Source organism: Taudactylus pleione, unplaced genomic scaffold (assembly GCF_031769625.1).
Source record: "Taudactylus pleione unplaced genomic scaffold, aTauple2 ptg000497l, whole genome shotgun sequence".
Classification (NCBI taxonomy): Eukaryota; Metazoa; Chordata; class Amphibia; order Anura; family Myobatrachidae; genus Taudactylus; species Taudactylus pleione.
The window spans coordinates 246148-267591 of record NW_028284899.1 but is presented as its reverse complement, the minus strand read 5'-3'; the positions used below and the strand labels follow the sequence as shown (position 1 = coordinate 267591).

Sequence of the window (21444 nt, the reverse complement as noted above, 5' to 3'; positions counted from 1 at the left end):
AACTTAAAAAAAAACTATTAAAATGTACACCCAAGTTCCAACTAATTTATTAACCTCTATTTTAATATAGTACTCATACAGTCTGTGTGTGCATATTACACAGTGCGTATAAAAAATAGCTAGCCAATCATATCTGCCTCTGTCCGAGTGGAGCTTACAGTCACTATTCCCTACACCTAGACCCTGGCAGAACATACAAACTCCACACAGTTTGGACCCTGGGTAAATTGAACTATTGACCTCAGTGCTGGGAGACATCAATGCTAACTGCTGTGTTACTGTGTTGCAATGCATACCAGTTTGAATGGTTAGAGCACAGGTTCTCAAACTCGGTCCTCAGGACCCCAAACAGTGCATGTTTTCCAGGTCTCCTCAGAGAATTACAAGTGAAATAATTAGCTCCACCTGTGGATCTTTTAAAATGTGTCAGTGAGAAATGACTACACCTGTGTACCTGCTGGGTGACCTGGAAAACGTGACCTGTGTGGAGTCCTGATGACAGAGTTTGAGAATCACTGGGTTAGAGCATTCCTATTCTGGAGTTCTTTTTGTTAATACTGAAATGCACTCTGCTAATAATATTAATTAAATAGCTTAGTCTACCCCTCCAAATCTTTTCTTTAACTTCTTGTTACAGTGTGATTCTATTGTACATTTTAGATCTTTAAAAAAGTTGTGTATGACCCGGCGAAACGCGTCAGAGGAGTCGCTGATCGCTTTTGTCACACCGGGAACAAGACCATATGCTTATATTTGCCATCTTGACCACTGCTGCATGAACTTTGCTCTCACTACTACAGCTATGGGCACAATTGCCACTAGGATTCTTACTAATATACAACTGCTGCTGGGGGGATATTACTGCCGGGCTAGCTTAGGGATGGCTATCGAGGGACCCATTGGTGAATACCATTGATGGCACAAAAAAACCCATCAATGGTTTGCACCAATTCTGGGGGGCACGGCGGGCCATGGGCCAGTCAAAAAATGGGGGTGGGGCTAAGCTTTGTTCTGTCAAGGAGGAAAAAAAAACATCGGCTCCCACTCATCCATCGATGGCGGAGTACCATTGGTTCTCTGCCATCGATGGCAAAACTAGTTAACATCAGGTGGCCACCAATGACGGTTCAAAATCATCGATGGTCGATGGCCATCCCTAGCTGCCCACCAGTGCTGACTTTGTTACATCGTTCACGTCCCCCCAAGAATGGGGGGACTGCATAGGAGGAAAACTGATAAGACTTTACAGGAAGGAGGCCATTTATATTGGTGGACATTGTACTCCTATAATACCTTCTTCTTACACAACTATAAAAACTTCAATCACTGTACTGTTACTCCATAGGACCTCTTATTACTAACATCACTAACCAAGTTATTTCCACATAGCAAGTCAGAAGTGAGATATATGCATCAAATTTGATTGGCACTTTTAGTATTTCTTATTCTATGAATTGATTATTTTTTTATGATTAATTTTTGTCTATGTATTTAGTCTATTATGATTACATTTTGATATTATTTAAGCCGGATCTCTATATTCAGTTTTTTCCTGCAAGAGCACATTTATTACATTGATATATTTCTATAGGTATTCTTCGCTGCACTGTTTTTCATTTTAGTTCTATGTGTTTTGAGTGAGGAACAAGTATAAATTAAAATTGTACATGAATTAATTACCATTTACAAAATAAATGCTTTTAAAATTATGCAAAACTATAGTGGTCATTTTCTGTGTTTGAATATATGCCTGAGATCCATTTGAGACTTCAATCACATGTGCAGGCCCAGTTGAAGTTTATAGACCTAGCGTGTGCTGTGTCACCTAAGTGGCTCCTGCCATTCCTCATTAGGCTATACAGGTTGAGTCTCCCATATCCAAAATGCTTGGGACCATGGGTATTTTTGATATCGGATTTTTCCGTATTTTGGAATATATGTATACCATAATGAGATATCTTGGAAATGGGACCCAATTCTAAACACAGAATGCATTTGTTACATATACACCTTATACACACTGGGCCTGATTCAGACCCGCTCGCAAGCGGGTCGATGGTTGGCCAGTGCGCATGCACGGCGTGCGCACTGCGCGTGCCCCGAAGCAAGCGCAAAAAGCACTCGCTCTGGCGCTCGCATCCAAAAGGGGCGGCTGTCGATGTTGATCGACAGCTCGCCATGTTTGGAAGGTGGAGAGGGGGGGTGGCTGGGCAAATGGAGGCGTTCCTGCAGAAACGCCTGCCGTTTGTGGGCGGCCCTACTGACATCACTTGTGATGTCAGTAGGAAGTCGACTGGGCTTGTGGCCACGAGACCCTACCTTAAGGGTCTCGTCGCAAGCCCAATGGTCGCGATGGTCTTGACCATCACCTGGCCGCTCGCATAAGCTGTGGGTGGTCACCCACAACTATGCGAGCGGCCAGGAGGCCGCAACTTAAAAAACAAGCGCCCGCCCTGATTCAGAGCGAGCACTCGCTTTTTGCGAGCAGCTCTGAATCAGGCCCACAGTCTGAAGGTATAGAATATTTTTAATAATTTTGTGCATCAAAGTTTGCGTACATACATGAAATTAATTTATGTTTCATATAAAACCTTATACACACAGCTTGGAGGTAATTTATATAATATTTTTAATAATTTTGTGCCTTAAACACAGTTTGTGTACATTGATCCATCAGAAAGCAAAGGTTTCATTATGTTATGGTGCATACACACGGTCAGACTTTGTAGGACGATATTAACGATATCGTTATATCGTTCATATCATCCATTTTTTGGCCCCTTCCAACCCCCAAACAACGGAAAATGCGCGAGCACGGATGGTCGATAATGACCATCGCCTAAGCATGCAGTCCAACCTGGTCGATATCGACCAGGTTACTATAAGGACTCGTGATCGTTATAGTCATTTGGAGGTTGGTGGTGTGTTGGATGTTCATTATTGATCATCCAGCACATGCAGGACGATCAGACAATGATATTGTTATCGTTGTCTGATCTGACCGTGTGTATTCACCAAAGTCACGCTAATAAAATTCCGTATTTAGGAATATTTGGATATGGGAGACTCAACCTGTAATAATAACCCCCCTTTTCCTGGTCCTCTGCTCTGGGTGCCAGCTACGGTGGGATCCCACGGCACGTGTCTTGAACATTTGGTGTGATGTGCATGCGGGCACAAATATGTCATTTTTATCACCCTTCAGTTTTATATAAAAGACAAGCTGGAAATAGGGATGGACATTGGAAGCCTGGCATTTAATGATGCCTGGTAGGGCTTCTGCCAATGACTTATGCAATGCGGTGGTTACTTACCATCCCCACCAAACCAGATGAGACGGTAGAACCATTGCAACTGGAGTGTAGCATCGGAAGACCATCGCCTCCACGCCATTCAATGGAGGCAAACAAGAGAAAGCCATCATCGAATGGAAAAAAAAAATCACTGCTATTGGTGGAAATAAAAATGTCCAGGACATATGGCTTATTGCTCATTCATAGTGGGGGTCATTACATATATATATATATATATATATATATATATATATATATATATATTTATTAGTGAAGGGGGCACTTACACTAACCCCAGTTGTGAGTGCGTGACATTGAGTACTATGATGGTGATAAGACAGCCTCCTCCCAGCAGTCTCCCAGCTCTCACCCTTCCCTCCTTCTAGGGGCATGTCTGTGTCACTGTCTCCCCCCGCACATACCTCTCTCTCCCGGTCTACCGGCCCCTCCTCCCCGGGGCTGTCTCTCCTCTCGCTCTCTCTTCCTGGTCACTGCAGGCAGCATCAACACCAGCCAAGTAGACAGCAAGAAAGATACGGAGTCTTAGGAAAGTCCGGGGAAGAGACAGCCGGGAGCGGCAGGAGAGGGCCGTGGGCAGCCTGATGGCGCTGGTCACCCTGCAGCTGTCCTCCCTGGAGGGGGTGACGAGACCCACACCTGCCCAGGTAACCGGCTCCGGGCGGGGGGGTGGCTGATGGGGGCTGCTCCCCTAGTCATGCAGCAGTGTTACACGCTGTGTACCTATAGCAGTGGCCGCTAGCTGTGCTGTACAGCATTGTAATGAGAGAGGGTATGTTCTGTGCATTATAACTTCCTGTGCACTGGCCTTCCTATATAACCTATAGCCAGCTATTTCTTGCTGCTGCACTGTAGTGACCACAGATGGCACTGCATAGGCCACTAATGACATAGGTACGAATATATATATATATATATATATATATATATATATATATATGTGTGTGTGTGTGTGTAAGTAAATCACGTATAGTACAGTGCCTTGCACCATTATTATGTTAGTAAATCTGATGCAGATCATACTGCATAGAGCTGATACAGTGTATGATACTCTTCCTGCTGCTAGATACATTGCCTATGTGTAAATATACATAGGATGGGTTACAGGCTAGGAAAGAAGAAGTTCTAGCTGGGTGTAGCTCTGTGTGTATAGTACTGCCTGGGATGGTGCAAGGGTGATGTATTGCAGTACTGCAGTGAGTGAGCTCACATACAGCCGCACTATCCCCACACACTGCTTTATTGTGACTGATGGTGATTTGTTATTCACTGTTTGACCCAATGAGGAAGCTTAAAGCTGCATCCACACTAGACAATATTTTAACCGATATTGCTGATAACGACATCGTTACGACAATTTTGTTTTATAGTACAGTGTGTACGCACTATTATCGATAACAATGCACTCTCCCGCGGGTCATTAACGATATCCACAGTCCTTTTGTACTTGCAGTACAATCTGGGGATATCGTTCGCAATGCCATGTTGCCGAATGCAGCATGGTCCCGCTCCCCCCTGCCGTCGTTCGAGTTTGCTGGCATCGACAAGTGTGCACTTACCGGTGCCGGCACTCCCGCCGTGTCCGATATCGCTGGGTACATACTGTACATCGTTTAGTGTGTACCCAGCTATAGACTGTGGATACTTACAGACATAAGTGTGACGTTGTACAGCGGAGTAATATCAGTGCCAGATGTCCGGTTGCTGTTTTGTACAGAATGCTGGCGTTCAGAATCCCGATGCCGGCATCCCGACAGGGCTAGAATACCGACACTTTGTTGGTCGGTATCCTAACCCTCCCTCACTGGTGCCTGAACCTAACCTAACCCTGACCCCTTAGTCCCTAAAGGCCCCCATACATCAGCAATTGATTGCAGCAATTGGGCAATTTGCAATCGGATGTGTATAAAAAGCTTTCCCTTTTTCAATCGATTGTGGCAATTCTGCAGTCGATTGAAAAAGTGAAAGATTTTTATACACAATCGATTGCAAGTTGCCCAATTGCTGCAATCAATTGCTGATGTATGGGGTCCTTAACCCTAATCCTCCCCTAGTGCCTAACCCTCCGCTTAACCAGCTACTTCCCCTCGCCGGGATTCTGACAGGCTTTTAGATTCCGGCACCGGCATTCTAACAGCAGGAATCCCCTCCGTCGGTATATTAACCGCATCCCCTTTTGTACCTATGTCTGTAAATTTCAGCCATAGCACAAACCATACACCCTACTGTAAACCATAAACAAAATGACATATTCCTGACTTCTATTACAAAGCACAGATACCCAGATGCAATAGGAAACCAGTACACTGACACAGGGCAGAAGATTAGGTTGGGGGCAGTATGAGCTGGACATTATGGTGCTATATGTGTCAGTAAGCTGTATGGTACATGTGTAGAGAAAGGATAAATAAACAGTGCAAAGTACAGTGTAGGGTGGACAATGCTTCTGTCATATTTTTAGATGAATCGTGTATGTGCAAGGCTGTATTTGTCATGCCACTTATTTCATTATGTACACTTAAACAAGAGACCACATCTCCACATCAATAACTGACAAGGTATAGATTGTCACTTAATATGGTTCCTGGAAACGGATCTCCTATTACTTACAGTAATGTTTTTACCAGGATCCCAAACCAGGCACATACTCTTGGTCTGTGGCTTAAAAAAATAATGGCCTTGCACTCTCTGTGCTTTTCAGCCTTGTATTTATACTATCGGGTGAGAGTTGACGTTTAGTCATGGACCAGATCTGACATTGCTTCGCTTGCTGCATTCAGATTGCACCGAAAATAAACATATTTCTGTAATACTGCGGAGATGGCATTTACAAGTGGATGAAGGTCATGTTAATCCTACTCCACTTTTATAGACTTACCCAAACTTTCTGTAATCAGGGCGCCCCAGAGTATCGGCATTTTGTTTCACTGCACCTCTAGGCCAAAAGTTTCATATTGAGAAATTCAGAAAAAAAATATTAAATTAAGTAAATTGTGTGCATATGTCATCCCTAGGTTCAGTTCATACATGCAGACAATATGGCTGCCCCCTCCGGGAGACTTGCCCACTCTTCCTGGGCGGCTGGGCGCTCCAGCGGATTTTCGGGAGCCTCCCTGCCATTCCGGGAGAGTAGTCAAGTATGGTTCTGGTGGTGGACAGGTCTGCATTTCTGTTTGGTTTTGCCTGTCACATTGTCCAGAAATAATTTGATTTGGCTCTTGCCCACCAATCCATAGTACCCAGTTTGGGAACCACTGGACTAATCCTTTCGGAATGTTATATACAACACTACAGAAATATCCTTTAGTTGGGTTGTGTCAATATGTCAAGTAGGTTCCTGGCATGCGTAATAATAATTGTGTAATATATCCCTTATATCCAATGACCACTGACCATATATATTGTTGTTTTAAGGATGATGAGAAAAGCAGGAGGAGGCGAATGCAAAGACGGTGAGAGAACATTAGTTTTCCTTATTAAGCTGTCAACAACAACCGTTTTTACCTAATTTTCATTTGAACACACTCTCCCTGTCACTACCTAACAATGGCTCTCACTCATTTCATGTTCATCCCCACACAGGCAGAGCTTTGTCATGGTGAAAGGAGCTGCTCTGCTCCTACAGGATGAGGGGGAACCTGAGGAGATGACAGAACCTCCCCAAACATCGGGCCCCAGTGAACAGCAGCTCCACCTGCAGGCCATGCTGAGACTGCTGCGTGAGGAAGACACTCTTCAACTGGTGAGGTCTAATGGCTTGATAGATAAAATCATTATGTACATGCAGCCTGTTTCCCTCCATATATTGTTCAAAGGCAACTTTACATGGTATTCCTAGGTCAACATCGGGTTGTAAAACACACATTTGTTACCTGCAGAGAGATTATTTTATCAAGTACATGACTGTACACCAAGTGTGAGCTGCAATGTAGCACTCTGCTGCTACATTGCAGGTTACATCAGCAATATGGCCCAAACGTGTCTCCTATATCACCTCAAAGCAATCTAGCTGGCTACAAACGATCCTATGGAAATTTCAAGGTTAATTATCGGGTATATTGAAAAATGTGCCTGGATGATGAGCACTGTCGGCTTAAGTGCACGGTAGGGATGGCCATCGGTGGCTTTATAACTATGGCTCCATCGGTGATGAACATCGATGGCACAAAAGCCATCTATGGTGAACCATGAATGATTAGCACTAGATGGATCACATCTCATCCAATCTGACTGTTCGCATGGCATGGTCACCGCTTGTGTTTCCTGCAATGATAGTTAAATGGTGTTGCATTGGGTAAACCTAAAAAAAATGCAGCTAGACAAATGATGATCTAACCCTCTGGTGCTACATAGGCACATACAAGGGGGCTGATGCAGTTTTGTTGGCAACATGGGCATTCAGTAAAAAGAGAGCATGGAAAAATAACGTTTCTACCCATATGCAGAACCATACGTACATATCATGAGAGCATACTCTGCATTGGCAGAATATGCTCCTAGTTTATTACAAAGTATCATCAGGGTGCATTTGCACTTGCCCTGTAGCATTAGTTTCATTTTCCTACCACAGTCCTGCAAAGCCGCACACATATAATATCATATGCAGAACAATGAAACTAACCTAATACCTTTAGGGCTCTGCTGTGTTCACCTTGGCAGCTGAAGTAGTGGTTATCTTTTCCACCAGGCTGTCCGTCTGGAGCCTATACGGTCATGTCTAACCAGATATCTGCTGGTGGTTTCCTGCTTGGGAAGAACCAACGAAGAACAGACCATTCTGCTGGGTGTGGACTTTCCTCACGACGGGTAAGACTTTGTTACGACACTGCTAATAAAGATCAGCTTAGTGAGACGCCGGGACAAGCTGATGAATACGGCGTGAGAATTTTTTCTATAAAATCCACCTTCATTATGTACATAAATCAAACTTTCATTAGCGCCGACGACTGTTATTAAGGGTAATCTTTCCATTCCGCATCATCTTACAGTATAATTCCAACCCAAACTGACAATTCAGTGATTGGAATTCCATAAGTTACAGATCACTAAAATTACTACCTGGGGTCCAGTGTTCCTCCCCCCCACTTTGGCTTCTTCCCAGAAGTCCTTTTGCGTTGTCACTGTGCCCTCCTGTCTACTGCTGAAGTGCAGTTGATAGATAATATCATGTGAAATGACAGTGTTGGGTTGAATTATCCTATAATGTAGGGAACAGGTTCTCAAACTCTGTCCTCGGGACCCCAAACAGTGCATGTTTTCCAGGTTTCCTCACAGAATCAAAAGTGAAATAATTATCTCCACCTGTGGATCTTTTAAAATGTGTCAGTGAGTAATGACTACACCTGTGCACCTGCTGGGTGACCTGGGAAATGTGTCAGTGAGTAATGAACACACCTGTGCACCTGCTGGGTGCCCTGGGAAATGTGTCAGTGAGTAATAATTACACCTGTGCACCTGCTGGGTGACCTGGGAATGTGTCAGTGAGTAATGAATACATCTGTGCTCCTGCTGGCTGACCTTGGAAATGTGTCAGTGAGTAATGAATACACCTGTGCTCCTGCTGGGTGACCTGGGAAATGTGTCAGTGAGTAATGAATACACCTGTGCTCCTGCTGGGTGACCTGGGAAATGTGTCAGTGAGTAATGATTACACCTGTGCTCCTGCTGGGTGACCTGGGAAATGTGTCAGTGAGTAATGACTACACCTGTGCACCTGCTGGGTGACCTGGGAAATGTGACCAGTGTGAGGTCGGGTCCTGAGGACCGAGTTTGGGAACCACTGAAGTAGGGTATATTGACCGCCATATGTGAATATAACACCAGGATTGTAATTTGTCCAATGGATCTGATGGATGGTATTCGGTCAAGTAACGTGGCAACTCTAATTAGTATAACAGTTGCAGATATGCAGACTAATAACAGTTCCGTGCTGAAAAACATATGCTCAGTTATTTTACTGCAGTTGATAGATAATATCATGTGAAATGACAGTGTTGGGTTGAATTATCCTATAAAGTAGGGCACAGGTTCTCAAACTCGGTCCTCAGGACCCCAAACAGTGCATGTTTTCCAGGTGTCCTCGCAGAATCAAAAGTGAAATAATTATCTCCACCTGTGGATCTTTTAAAATGTGTCAGTGAGTAATGAATACACCTGTGCACCTGCTGGGTGACCTGGGAAATGTGTCAGTGAGTAATGAATACACCTGTGCACCTGCTGGGTGACCTGGGAAATGTGTCAGTGAGTAATGAATACACCTGTGTACCTGCTGGGTGACCTTAAAAATTTGGCTTGTGTCAGTTCGGGTCCTGAGGACAGAGTTTGCGAACCACTGAAGTAGGGTATATTGACCGCCATATGTGAATATAACACCAGGATTCTAATTTGTCCAATGGATCTGATGGATGGTATTCGGTCAAGTAACGTGGCAACTCTAAAAGTGTAACAGTTGCAGATATGTAAACTAATAACCGTTCCGTGCTGAAAAGCATATGTTCAGTTATTTTACTGTAGTTTCACTTAAAAATGAAATCTAAAACGACACTTCTAAATAGACTATAGTTCTAAAATAAAACATCCGTTTTCTACTTCAGGGTCCATAGGGTATCCACAGGATACCTTGGGGTATAGGTGTGACGTCAGTCGCAGGGCACCAAAGAGTTAAGCTTTCAGCCTCCCAGGATGCACTAGGTCCCCCTCCTATACCCCGCCCCCAGGCCAAGGCACCTCAGTTTAGTTTGGTGCCCGGCCGGAGTCGGGTGCACCTGTTGGAGTGGGGGCTAGAAGAGCCCCTGAAGCTTTTCTGCATGCAGCTGTGGCTGCACATCTGGATGTACAGCATGGACAGTCAGTCCAAACGTCCTTGCTGTCTTCCCTACACCCCCGCCGGTACCAGAACGCCGGTACCGATCCGGGGATGCTGGTGAGCATCTGGGGTCACAGCTAGCGGTGACCCCAGATGTTCCGGCCCATGGCCGGATCCAAGGGGGACAAAGGTAAGCAGCGGGGTCCCGCGGTGGGTCCCCGCTGGTCACATGGTCCTAAGTCCCCAGGCAGGGGGCTCCCTGGGGACTGGCTGCAGCGTGGAGCCAGGCGACCAACCTGCGCTTCCACTACCCCCTGGGACAGCGGACCGCAGCAGAGCGGTAGCGCTGCGGCGTCCCAGGGGTTAAATGCATGCCAGGGGAGCGCGCCTTCCCTGTCTCACAGCCGGCGCCTCCCCCGCTGCACACAGCCCTCTCTGCACTGTGCTGACTGGTCCTGTGTCAGCGCTCCTCCCCCAGGCCAGCTTCTCTCTGCTCCTCGGCGGCCATCTTCTCTGCAACGCATGGTGAACGCTGCTGGAAGTCTGGAAGGAAGCATCGTGGTCTGGGTCCCCCCGCATACCTCTCCTCCGCTGTGGCTCAGGTCTGTGTATGCAGCGCTGTGTCCTACCAGGCCCTGTGTCTGTGTAGTTGAGTGATCAGCGCTGTTAGTGCAGGAATTGTTATTTCTCTGCATTGTATGTGACTGTGCTAGCGCTGCCTGTAACTATTCTTCACTAAACTGTCAGCTTTATTACTGTCCCTGTTCTTTCTGCTAAAGCCCTTGCGGTGCGGTGCTGCAGGGTGGTCTCTCGCCTATTTAATACTTAATTGGTGAGAGAGGTCACATACGTGGTGCCATCATGTCTGAAAGTGATTTTCCCCTCCGGCTACAGTGTACCACGTGCAAAGTACCGTTAGCGGAGGGGGAGGGTAGCGCGGAGGGCCTTTGCCGGCAGTGTTGTCCATGGCGCGGCCTATTACGGTTACAGCACCGGTACAGGAGCCGCCCTGGGCTTGTTTCGCTCAGGCGTTAACAGCTTTAGTGGGCCAGTTAGCTCCGCAGCCCGCGTTTACTCCGATGGGTTTGTCCCAGCAGTCTGTGGTGTCGTCACCCATGCAGGGGTTCCCACGACAATTGGTGGTACCCCACAGTCTCCCTATTTCCCCGCTCCCGGGTTCTCAGGAGCCAGCGTGGGTTAACTCCCTGACGAGTTCTTTACAGCACTTGTCGGATGTATTGCAAGGGGAGTCTGTGATGCGGCCTCATAAAAGGCCGGTGGCGTCTCTGTCCGCTCCTTATGAGGATGACGAAGGGACGTCTGATGATGGGGAGATTCTGGATCCTTACGATCAGGAACCTTTCCATACTAAGGACGCTGATGCTAAGTCCAAAGTATATATTCCTGGACTTATTCGGGCGGTCCGCACAGCCTTGGTGATTGAGGACGAAGTTCCCCCAGCTGCTAAATCTAAGTATGCCTTTTTCAAAGATGTGAAGGGCGATGCCACAGTCTTTCCTCTTTCGGGTCAGTTGGTGGACCATTTAGAGGAGGCGTGGAAACAACCTGGCAAAAGATACCAGCCACAGAGACGCCTGGCGGTGGCTTATCCGTTCGCTGATAATTATTTTGCTAAGTGGGAATCCCCTCCACAGGTGGATTCTCACGTGACCCGTCTTGTCCGTAGTGCCACATTGCCGATGCCATCCATGTCCTCCCTTAAGGATGCTACGGACCGCAAGGTAGAAATCTGCCTGAAGTCCGCTTATTCCCTTGCAGGGGGGGCAGCACGGCCGGCTATGGCCATTTGCTGGGTTGCCAGAGCGATGGAGCGCTGGGCGGATTCATTAGAGGCTTCTTTTGAATCCGACTGTCCGGCCGAACAAGCGGAGTTGATTGGCAATCTCCGTGATTCGGCCACCTACATCAACGAGGCGGCTCTAGACATTAGTACTCTGGTGTCTAGAATTTCTTCAGCAGCGGTAGCTGCTCGTCGCACCTTGTGGCTGCGATCCTGGAAGGCGGACGCAGATCCAAGAAAGGTCTGGAAGCGTTGCCGTTTACCGGAGAAGTTCTCTTCGGTCCGGATCTGGATAAGATTGTGGCCACGCTGGCGGCAGCCAAATCTGCTTGTCTCCCGTCGGCCGCTGCTCCTTCTGGTTCTGGACCATCGTCCTTTCGGTCATCTAGGGCCCAGGGCAGGCCCAAACCACAGTCGTTTCCTCGACAGGCTGGCCCTAAGAAATCGGTCAAGCCCCGGAAACAGGCATGGAGTACCAGACGTCCGGCCCCCAAGCCAGATGACAAGCCTGCGGCCTGACGGTCCGGGTCTCCCCTTGGGGGATCCCAGGGTGGGAGGCCGCCTGCTGCAGTTCTCCCGGTGTTGGTCGTTCACTACGACAGACACTTGGGTTCTGGAGGTGGTCTCTCACGGGTACGCCCTCTCCTTCCGGCACAGACCCCCGGCTCGATTCTTCACCAGGGGTCTACCATCAGACCGGAACAAGGCTACGGAGCTGCGGAAGGTATTGCACACTATGCTCCAGGCTGGAGTTATAGTGCCTGTTCCATTCTCCCAGAGGGGCCAGGGTTTCTATTCAAATCTATTTTTGGTACAGAAACCCAATGGGTCATATCGTCCGATTCTCAACCTCAAAGCACTCAACAAGTCTTTGCGGGTCCCGAAGTTTCGGATGGAGACCCTACGGTCCATCATTCTGGCGCTGGAACCTGGGGACTACATGGTGTCATTGGACATACAGGACGCTATGGCGGTCATGGCGGCTTCTCTGCGGCTGCAAGGAGTCCGCAAGTTGCCGTACTTGGACGACCTGTTATTGGTGGCAGGATCTCCAGAGCTCCTGTTACACCACTTGGACCTGACCATTGCACTGCTGCAACGGCACGGCTGGCTAATTAACTGGCAGAAGTCCACTCTAATCCCGTCTCGGAGGATTCTGCATCTTGGAGCCTTATTGGACTCGGGACAGCAAAGGATCTTCGTGACGGAGGACAAGATCTCTGCTTTACAGTCAAGGGTGCGCAGTTGTCTGCACAGCCGCCGGGTGTCCTTACACTCGGCGATGAGGTTACTGGGCTCCATGGTGTCGGTGTTCGACATGGTGGAATACGCCCAGTTTCACTCTAGACCTCTGCAGCACCTGATCCTGTCCAAGTGGAACGGGCTGCCTCAGTCTCTGAAGTTCCAGACGATTGTGCTCACCCCGGAGGTTCGCCTGTCCCTTGCGTGGTGGTTAAAGATGACCCACCTCAACAAGGGACGTCCGTTCTGGGTTCCAAATTGGGTCCTGTTGACAACGGACGCCAGTCTTCGGGGCTGGGGAGCAGTTTCTGGTCCACACTTGTTCCAGGGCAGGTGGACACCGACAGAAGCGGAGCTTCCAATAAATATCTTGGAACTCCGTGCGGTCTTCAATGCTCTCCTGCAGGCACAGCGGTTTCTCCAGGGTCACCCGGTGCAGGTCCAGTCGGACAATGCTACCACCGTGGCCTACATAAACAGGCAAGGAGGAACTCGCAGTCGGGCGGCTCTCGTAGAGGTCTCTCGGATCCTGGTTTGGGCGGAGCGCAATCTTCCGGCCATATCAGCGGTCTTCATCCCGGGAGTGCTAAATTGGGAGGCGGACTTTCTAAGTCGCCAGGACGTTCATCCAGGGGAATGGTCCCTGCACCCGGACGTTTTTCAACTACTGGTGGACAGGTGGGGTCTTCCAGAAATCGACCTCATGGCGTCCCGGCACAACAACAAGTTGCCGGTGTACGGGTCTCGCACAAGAGACGAAGGGGCGTCTCTGGTGGATGCTCTGTCCGTCCGGTGGACGTTCAGGTTCGCATACCTGTTCCCTCCGGTCTCCCTTCTTCCACGGGTAATCCGGAAATTCAAACAGGAAGGAGGGACGCTCCTGTTGATAGCTCCCGCGTGGCCCAGACGGCACTGGTTCTCAGACCTTCAGGGTCTGTCCGTGGACAGTCCTCTGCGGTTGCCGCTACGACCGGACCTTCTGTCTCAGGGTCCTTGTCTTCACCCGGACCTGACTCGGCTGTCTTTGGCGGCGTGGCTGTTGAGACGGCCATGCTGAGGTCCTGGGGGTTTGCCAGCTCTGTGGTGTGTACCATGTTACGAGCTCGGAAACCGTCTTCCGCGAGGATATACCATCGCGTGTGGCATACGTTCTTCCAGTGGTGTCGACCGAGAGGTTATGCACCGCGGGAGTTTCGTCTGTCTCGGATTCTCGCCTTCCTGCAAGCGGGACTAGATCATGGGCTTCGCCTTGCTTCTTTGAAGGTACAGGTTTCGGCCCTATCTGTCTGGTTTCACCGTAGGATTGCTACAATCCCGGATGTGCGCACCTTTATGCAAGGTGTTCTCCGTATTCAGCCGCCCTTTGTTCCACCTGTGGCGCCTTGGGATTTGGCTGTGGTCCTGAGGACTCTCCAAGGACCGCCGTTTGAACCACTGGGCTCAGTGGATATTAAATGGCTAACAGCTGAGACTGTTTTCCTTCTGGCCGTTGCTTCAGCCAGACGTGTTTCTGAGTTAGGGGCTCTTTCTTGTAGACCCCCTTTCTTGGTTTTTTCATGGGAACAGGGCAGTGCTCCGCACTCGGCCCGAGTTTCTCCCCAAAGTTGTTTCCCAGTTTCAGGTTAACGAGGAAATAGTTGTTCCGGCCTTTAACTCACCGGGTCTTTCCGTGGGTGAGGCCTCTTTGGATGTTGTGCGGGCCTTAAGGACTTATGTGGACCGCACTTCTTTGTTTAGGAAGTCGGACGCTTTGTTGTCCTCTATGGCTTCTGTAAAAAGGGTTGGCCTGCTTCAAAGCAAACTTTGGCAGCCTGGATCCGTATGGCTATTTCTGAAGCTTATCTTCATGAAGGCCTACCGGTCCCTCCTTCTCTGAAGGCTCATTCCACTAGGTCTGTGGGTCCTTCGTGGGCAGCTTGACGTGGTGCCTCGGCAGTTCAGATCTGCAAGGCTGCTACGTGGTCTTCTGTCCATACCTTCGTGAGGTATTACAGGTTTGACACCTTCGCCTCTCAGGATGCTTCCTTCGGGCGGCGGATTCTCCTTTCTGCACAGGAGCGTCCCCACCCTTAAAGGATACTGCTTTGGGACATCCCCAAGGTATCCTGTGGATACCCTATGGACCCTGAAGTAGAAAATATGAGATATGGTAAGAACTTACCCTTGTTATCTCTATTTCTACGAAGTCCATAGGGTTCCACAGGACTCCCGCCCTGTCGCACCTGTGCTGCAGATGGGCTTTGCTCTGGTCACCGGTTTTCCGTCTCCCTCTGGTGAGAATGTGATTCTTGTATGTGTCCAGATCTTTGTTCTCTCTCTTCCTTCTCCTCCTCCGGCCTATGGCTTGGTAACTAACTGAGGTGCCTTGGCCTGGGGGCGGGGTATAGGAGGGGGACCTAGTGCATCCTGGGAGGCTGAAAGCTTAACTCTTTGGTGCCCTGCGACTGACGTCACACCTATACCCCAAGGTATCCTGTGGAACCCTATGGACTTCGTAGAAATAGAGATAACAAGGGTAAGTTCTTACCATATCTCATATTTTTTTTCATGGACTTGCTTCACTAAAATCATCATTTCTCAGCTCCCTTTTGTCATACATAAATGTGTCATACACCTAAACCTTCCTCAACAAATGCGCTATAGAATAGTGAAAACCGCATCAAAGTGGTCCAAAGTGGAGATTAGCCCGAACAAACAGACAGACCCCTACCAGGGACTTTATTTTATACTACAGTATGTATAGCTATGTGCCAGGCTGTGGAGAGAAATCCACTTGAGGTTTCTAGCCCCTAATTACATGTGACCATTTGTGTTTGTACAGGTCTGATGGCTGCACTATCGGTACTGTTCTGCCGGTGTGGAGTAATACGCAGGTCTTCATAGACGGAGACGGGTGAGTGCTCCGGCAGAATCGGGACGGTCCGTCAGTTACCCTCACCTCTGAGTAATTAATCCTCCATTATGTTTTTTTTTTTACAGCGGATTCAGTGTTACATGTGGGAAGGACGTCAGGGCGTTTAAACCTATATCTGTACAAACTATGTGGTAAGTTTTAAATAAAGTTGTTTCTCACTTGTGTTACCCGCTGTTTTTTTTGTAATGGGTTTGTTGTTCTTGTTCAGGTCACTGCTGCAGAAGCTGCACAAAGCCTGCGAGGCCGCAGAGTCCAACTGCTACATCCTAGGCAGCATTCTCCATTCTGGGCATGTCTATTACCAGGATCAAAACCGCTCACCCCAGGGTTGTGTTAGTGCATGGACAGCCACTTCGGACATCATGTCTACACGGAGAGATCCCACCACCCCCGAGAGGTCAGAGCAGGGGGAGTTGATGATTTTAAATGGTCTGTTATACAGCTTGGACAAACATTAATACAATGACTAGGGGGGGAGATGCATCAAGCCTTGGAGAGAGATAAAATGGATAGGTTGCCCAGAGCAGCCAATCATCTTCTAACTGTCAGTTATCTAGCACAGTTTGTGAAATGACAGAAGCTGATTGGCTGCTTTGGGCAAGCGTTCCACTTTATCGCTCTTCAAGGCTTGGTACATCTCCCCTTAGAGTATATGGGAAAGATTCCTGGACTGCACAACCCTGAATATATATAATGGGAGGTGCTACCTGATGAGACTAATTGCAGGCACAGAAACAGACAAATCTCAGGTGCACAACTCCAAATTATTTATAATTTATAAATGCAATCAATAGAGGTTTTTAGCATAATCATGGCCAAGGTTATGGGCCTACCCACCATATCAGGTAACCTCTGTCGGGTAGGTCCCTAACATACTAGGGTTCAAATCCAGAGCGCAGGACCCCCCCAAAACTGGCCCAGCTAAGCTGCCCCAGGGCACCGCCATAGTAAGAAAAGTGCAGTGTAAAAGAGATTCATTTTTGGGGTGTGGGTCCCCCTGGATTGCTTTGGTTTATCTGTTTCAGGGCACTGCATTATAACACATTTTTCTTTTATAACACATTTTCTACTTCAGGGTTGACCTTGGGGGTATAGCTGGATCTGGATCCATGGGCACCACGCAGTTAAAGCTTTTGCTGCTTCCAGGATGCACTTGGGTCCATCCTCCTCTATTCCCCGCCCCCGAGCCACAGGCACCTCAGTTTTAGTTGGTGCCCGGCTGGAGTCGGGTCACCCTGGGCAGTGGGGCTGCATAAGCAGCCCCTAAGCTTATTTTTATTTTTAAAAAGAAGATTTTATTTATTTTTACTTCTTCAGAGCGGCAGCATCAGACTGTCCATCCAACAACCCCGCTGGTGCTGCAACGCCAGTACTGATCTGGGGATCGCAGCGGGACCCCGGAGTCAGTAATAGTAGGGCTCCTGGAGCTCCCACTGACTGCTGCCGGATTCTACGGGGCCAGGTAAGCCGCATGCAGCGCATCGAGCTGCGCGCGGGGGAAAGAATGCAGTCTCTTCACCGCCGGTCTCTGGGGACATACCGGCGGCGCTAGTAGCGGCAGCGGGCTCCCCCTCTTCAGGAATACCCCGCGTGACCGCTGGACCACCAGGGAATAAGTGCTGGAAGGAAACCAGCGTCCCTGGGGTTAATCATTAGCCAGGGGAGGCAGCCTTCCCTGGTTTAGCGGCTCCTCCCCTCAGCTCAGCGCGCCTTCTCTCATGTGTGCTGGCGTCGCTGAGCTGCTCCTCCTACGACCACTCCTTCTCAGTGGCAAACGCAGATCTCACAGGCGGTGATTGGACCGGTCCCCCTGCGTACCTCTCCCCTGCAAAAGCACGGTGTTTGCAGCGCTATAGCCCTCCCAGACACTGAATCTGGGAGGTTGATTGTAGAGAAAGGTGCAGTGAGTATATCTTCCTGCATGGTATGTGACTTTACTAGTACTGCTGACTGTCATCTTATACCTATCCCTTTCCTTCTCCTACGGCCCGCAGGTGTGTGGGGGAGGGGTGTTCTTTCTGTGTACCTCACTTATATAAAACAAAGTATTTGTGAGGTCAGTCACATACAGTGGTGTGCTACTCAGTACCATTTTGTGGGCTGTTTGTGTTGCATACTTGGGAGTGCGCAGGTATTATACGCCTCACCTCTTCTCGGTGATACATATTTATTGCAAATTTATTGTGTCATGTCTGATGAGGAGATTGAGCTCTCCGTGGCTCCTGTGTTGTTTTCCTGCAGACGCTGTTCTGTAAGGGTTGATAAAGAGGATTTATCACAGGATGGTCTGTGCAGGCGGTGCCAGCTGGCACCTCTAGACCCCCTACGGCGCAGGATCCTCCTTGGGCGATGTTTTTGCAGGTGCTGGCGTCAATCGCGGACCGTTTAGCAGTCCCGACTGCAGTCCCTACTAGGGCGTTGCCCCAGCCTACCATCCCCCCTTCCCCGGTTTATCCGCATTTATTGCAGTCTCCTCCGGGGTCTCAGACTGTGGGTCCTTATTTGGGGTTGCCTGTGTACGTACAGTCTCAATCCGTGACGCAGCAGTCCATGGTGCCCTTTCAGGGGGTATCCTCAGGCGGTTCCTCCACCCTGGGTGGATGTACTCTCTAGCTCTGTTCAGAGTCTGGCGGCTTCGTCTTCGGCTTTTCAGTCAATGTTACATAGTGACATGCCCCCAAAGGCGTCCAAGCGCCCCGTTACGGCTTCACTGGCTGCGCAGTTAACGGACACAGACGTGTCTTCAGATGACGGAGAAGTACATGAGGACACTGACTCGGATGCCATGGCCCAGGAGGTGGAGACTAAGTCCTCCATAAATGTGCCTGCATTGGTTAGGGCGGTGCGGGCCATCCTTCACATGGAGGAGGATGCACCGGCTCCTAGGTCCGAAGTATCCTAATTTTAAAAAGGCAAAGGTAACTTCGAATGTTTTTCCCCTGTCTGACCAATTGACGGATCGTATGGCGGGGGCCTGGCAGTCGCCCAGTAAGAGATTCCAACCACAGAAGCGGTTGACATCCAACTATTCTTTTCCTGAGGCTCATTGCAGGAAATGGGAAACTCCAACGGTGGTGGATTCCCATGTCACCCGCTTAATTAAAAGCGCTACGTTGCCATTGCCGTCTATCTCTTCTCTGAAGGATCCCACGGACAGGAAAGTGGAGACTTGCTTAAAGTCTATCTATTCTCTCTCTGGGGCAGTGGCCCGTTCGTCCATGGCCATCTCTTGGGTGGCTAAAGCCGTTGAGAGCTGGGCCAACGCTTTAGAGGATACCTTTCCAGACGATGCTCCGGATATCCAGAGGGCGTTAATAGGACAGATGAGAGATGCGGCTTCCTATATTGGGGAAGCATCGTTAGATGCCAGCCTGCTGACCTCTAGGGTTTCGGCTGCAGCTGTGTCTGCTCGTCGGTCCTTGTGGCTGCGGTCCTGGAGAGCTGACGCAGACTCTTAAAAAGGGCCTGGAGGCCTTACCTTGTAATGGGGAGTTGCTATTTGGTCCAGACTTGGATAAAATAGTGGATACTCTGGCTAAATCCAAATCAGCCTTCCTCCCTTCGGCTTCAGCACCTGCTAAGGTGCGGAGCTCCACTTTTCGGTCCTTTCAGGTTCCGGGCAAGGCCAAAGGTCAGTCCTTCCCGAGCCAGTCGGCAACCAAGACCGCCTCTAAGCCCAAGAAGCAGGCCTGGAGTGCCAGGCGCCCTTCTTCCAAGCAGGAAGATAAACCTTCTGCCTGATGGGACGGGCCTCCCTCTGGGGGACCCCAGAGTGGCAGGCCGACTTCTTCTATTTGCCCAGTGCTGACACAATACCACCACGGATGCCTGGGTTCGAGAAGTGGTCTCCCAGGGGTACGCCCTGTCTTTTCGGAACAGACCGCCCCACCAGTTTTTCTGCAGAGTCCTTCTCAGGACAAAACCAAGGCTTTGCGGATTCAGGAGGCTGTAGAGTCCTTGCTGAAAGCAGGGGTCATTGTTCCCGTTCCTCAATCACAACGAGGGACGGGGTACTACTCTACTCTGTTTCTGGTGCAGAAACCCAATGGTTCTCATCGCCCTATCCTCAATTTGAAGTCTCTGAACAAATTCCTCCGAGTTCCCAAATTCAAGATGGAAACGTTACGTTCCATCATTCTGGCGATGGAACCTGGGGATTACATGGTCTCCCTAGATATCCAGGACGCCTACCTCCATGTTCCGATAGCACCTTCGCACCAGCGGTATATGAGGTTCGCTATCCTGCAGCATCACTATCAGTTTCGGGCGCTACCCTTCGGTCTCTCCACGGCACCAAGGGTATTCTCCAAAGTGATGGCGATCATGGCCGCACCTCTTCAGAGCCAGAATGTACGGCTGCTGCCGTATCTAGACGACCTCCTTTTGCTGGCGAGCTCTCCGGAGGTACTGCTTCAACATCTCCACCTGACGATCGCTTGTCTGCAAGCGCACGGGTGGTTGATAAATTGGAGAAAGTCCTCCCTGATTCCATCACAGCGGATGGTTCATTTGGGAGCCCTACTAGATTCTCGTCAGCAAAGGATCTTCCTGACTCCGGAAAAGGTCTCCTCCCTACAGCTGCGGATACACAGTTGCCTGAGCAGTTGCCGCCTGTCGGTCCATTCGGCAATGAGAGTTCTGGGGTCCATGGTGTTGGCATTGGACATGGTGGAATTTGCCCAGTTCCATTCACGGCCCCTGCAGGTGCTGATTCTATCAGAATGGAACGGGTTACCTCACCGGATCCGCTCTCAGATGCTGGTGTTGTCCCCGTAGGTTCGGCAGTCTTTGGCTTGGTGGCTTCAGACAGCTCATCTGGTCGAGGGGCGCCCCTTTTGGACCCGGACTGGGTCCTGCTCACAACAGATGCCAGTCTCTGGGGTTGGGGGGCAGCGACAGGCTCGTTGTCACTTCAGGGACGTTGGACTGCGAAAGAAGCACTTCTCCCCATCAACATCCTGGAACTGCGGACGGTGTACAGGGCCCTGCAGTTGTCCGTCACCGCTCTTCAAGGAAGGGTGGTTCAAGTTCAGTCCGACAACGTACATCAACCACCAGGTTGGAACTCTCAGTCGGGCTGCGATGTCGGAGGTGTCTCGCATCCTTGCTTGGGCGGAGTGCCACATTCCAGCAATCTCGGCGGTCTTCATCCCCGGAGTCCTCAATTGGGAGGCGGACTTCCTCAGCCTTCTCGACGTGCATCCCGGGGAATGGTCGCTTCACCCAGAGGTGTTTCAGCTACTCGTAGACAGATGGGGGCTGCCGGAGCTGGACTTGATGGCCTCCCGTCACAATCACAAGTTGCCCGTTTACGGGTCAAGGACAAGAGACGCAGGCGCATGTCTGGTAGACGCGCTGTCGGTGAAATGGA

The 21444-nt window shown here is 49.5% G+C and overlaps 1 protein-coding gene across 1 annotated transcript in view; it reads left to right on the top strand.

Annotated features, from left to right (window-relative positions):
• The first annotated feature begins 3657 nt into the window (after positions 1–3657).
• SSH3 (slingshot protein phosphatase 3) overlaps positions 3658–21444 on the top strand; it is a 48873-nt gene continuing 31086 nt past the window's right edge. Inside the window, exons 1-7 of the mRNA XM_088449813.1 lie at positions 3658–3958; positions 6726–6763; positions 6894–7053; positions 7999–8117; positions 15981–16052; positions 16139–16204; positions 16282–16470. Of these exons, the coding sequence (XP_088305939.1) occupies positions 3896–3958; positions 6726–6763; positions 6894–7053; positions 7999–8117; positions 15981–16052; positions 16139–16204; positions 16282–16470 (707 nt within the window). The 5' untranslated portion in view covers positions 3658–3895. The remainder of the gene's footprint in view (positions 3959–6725; positions 6764–6893; positions 7054–7998; positions 8118–15980; positions 16053–16138; positions 16205–16281; positions 16471–21444) is intronic.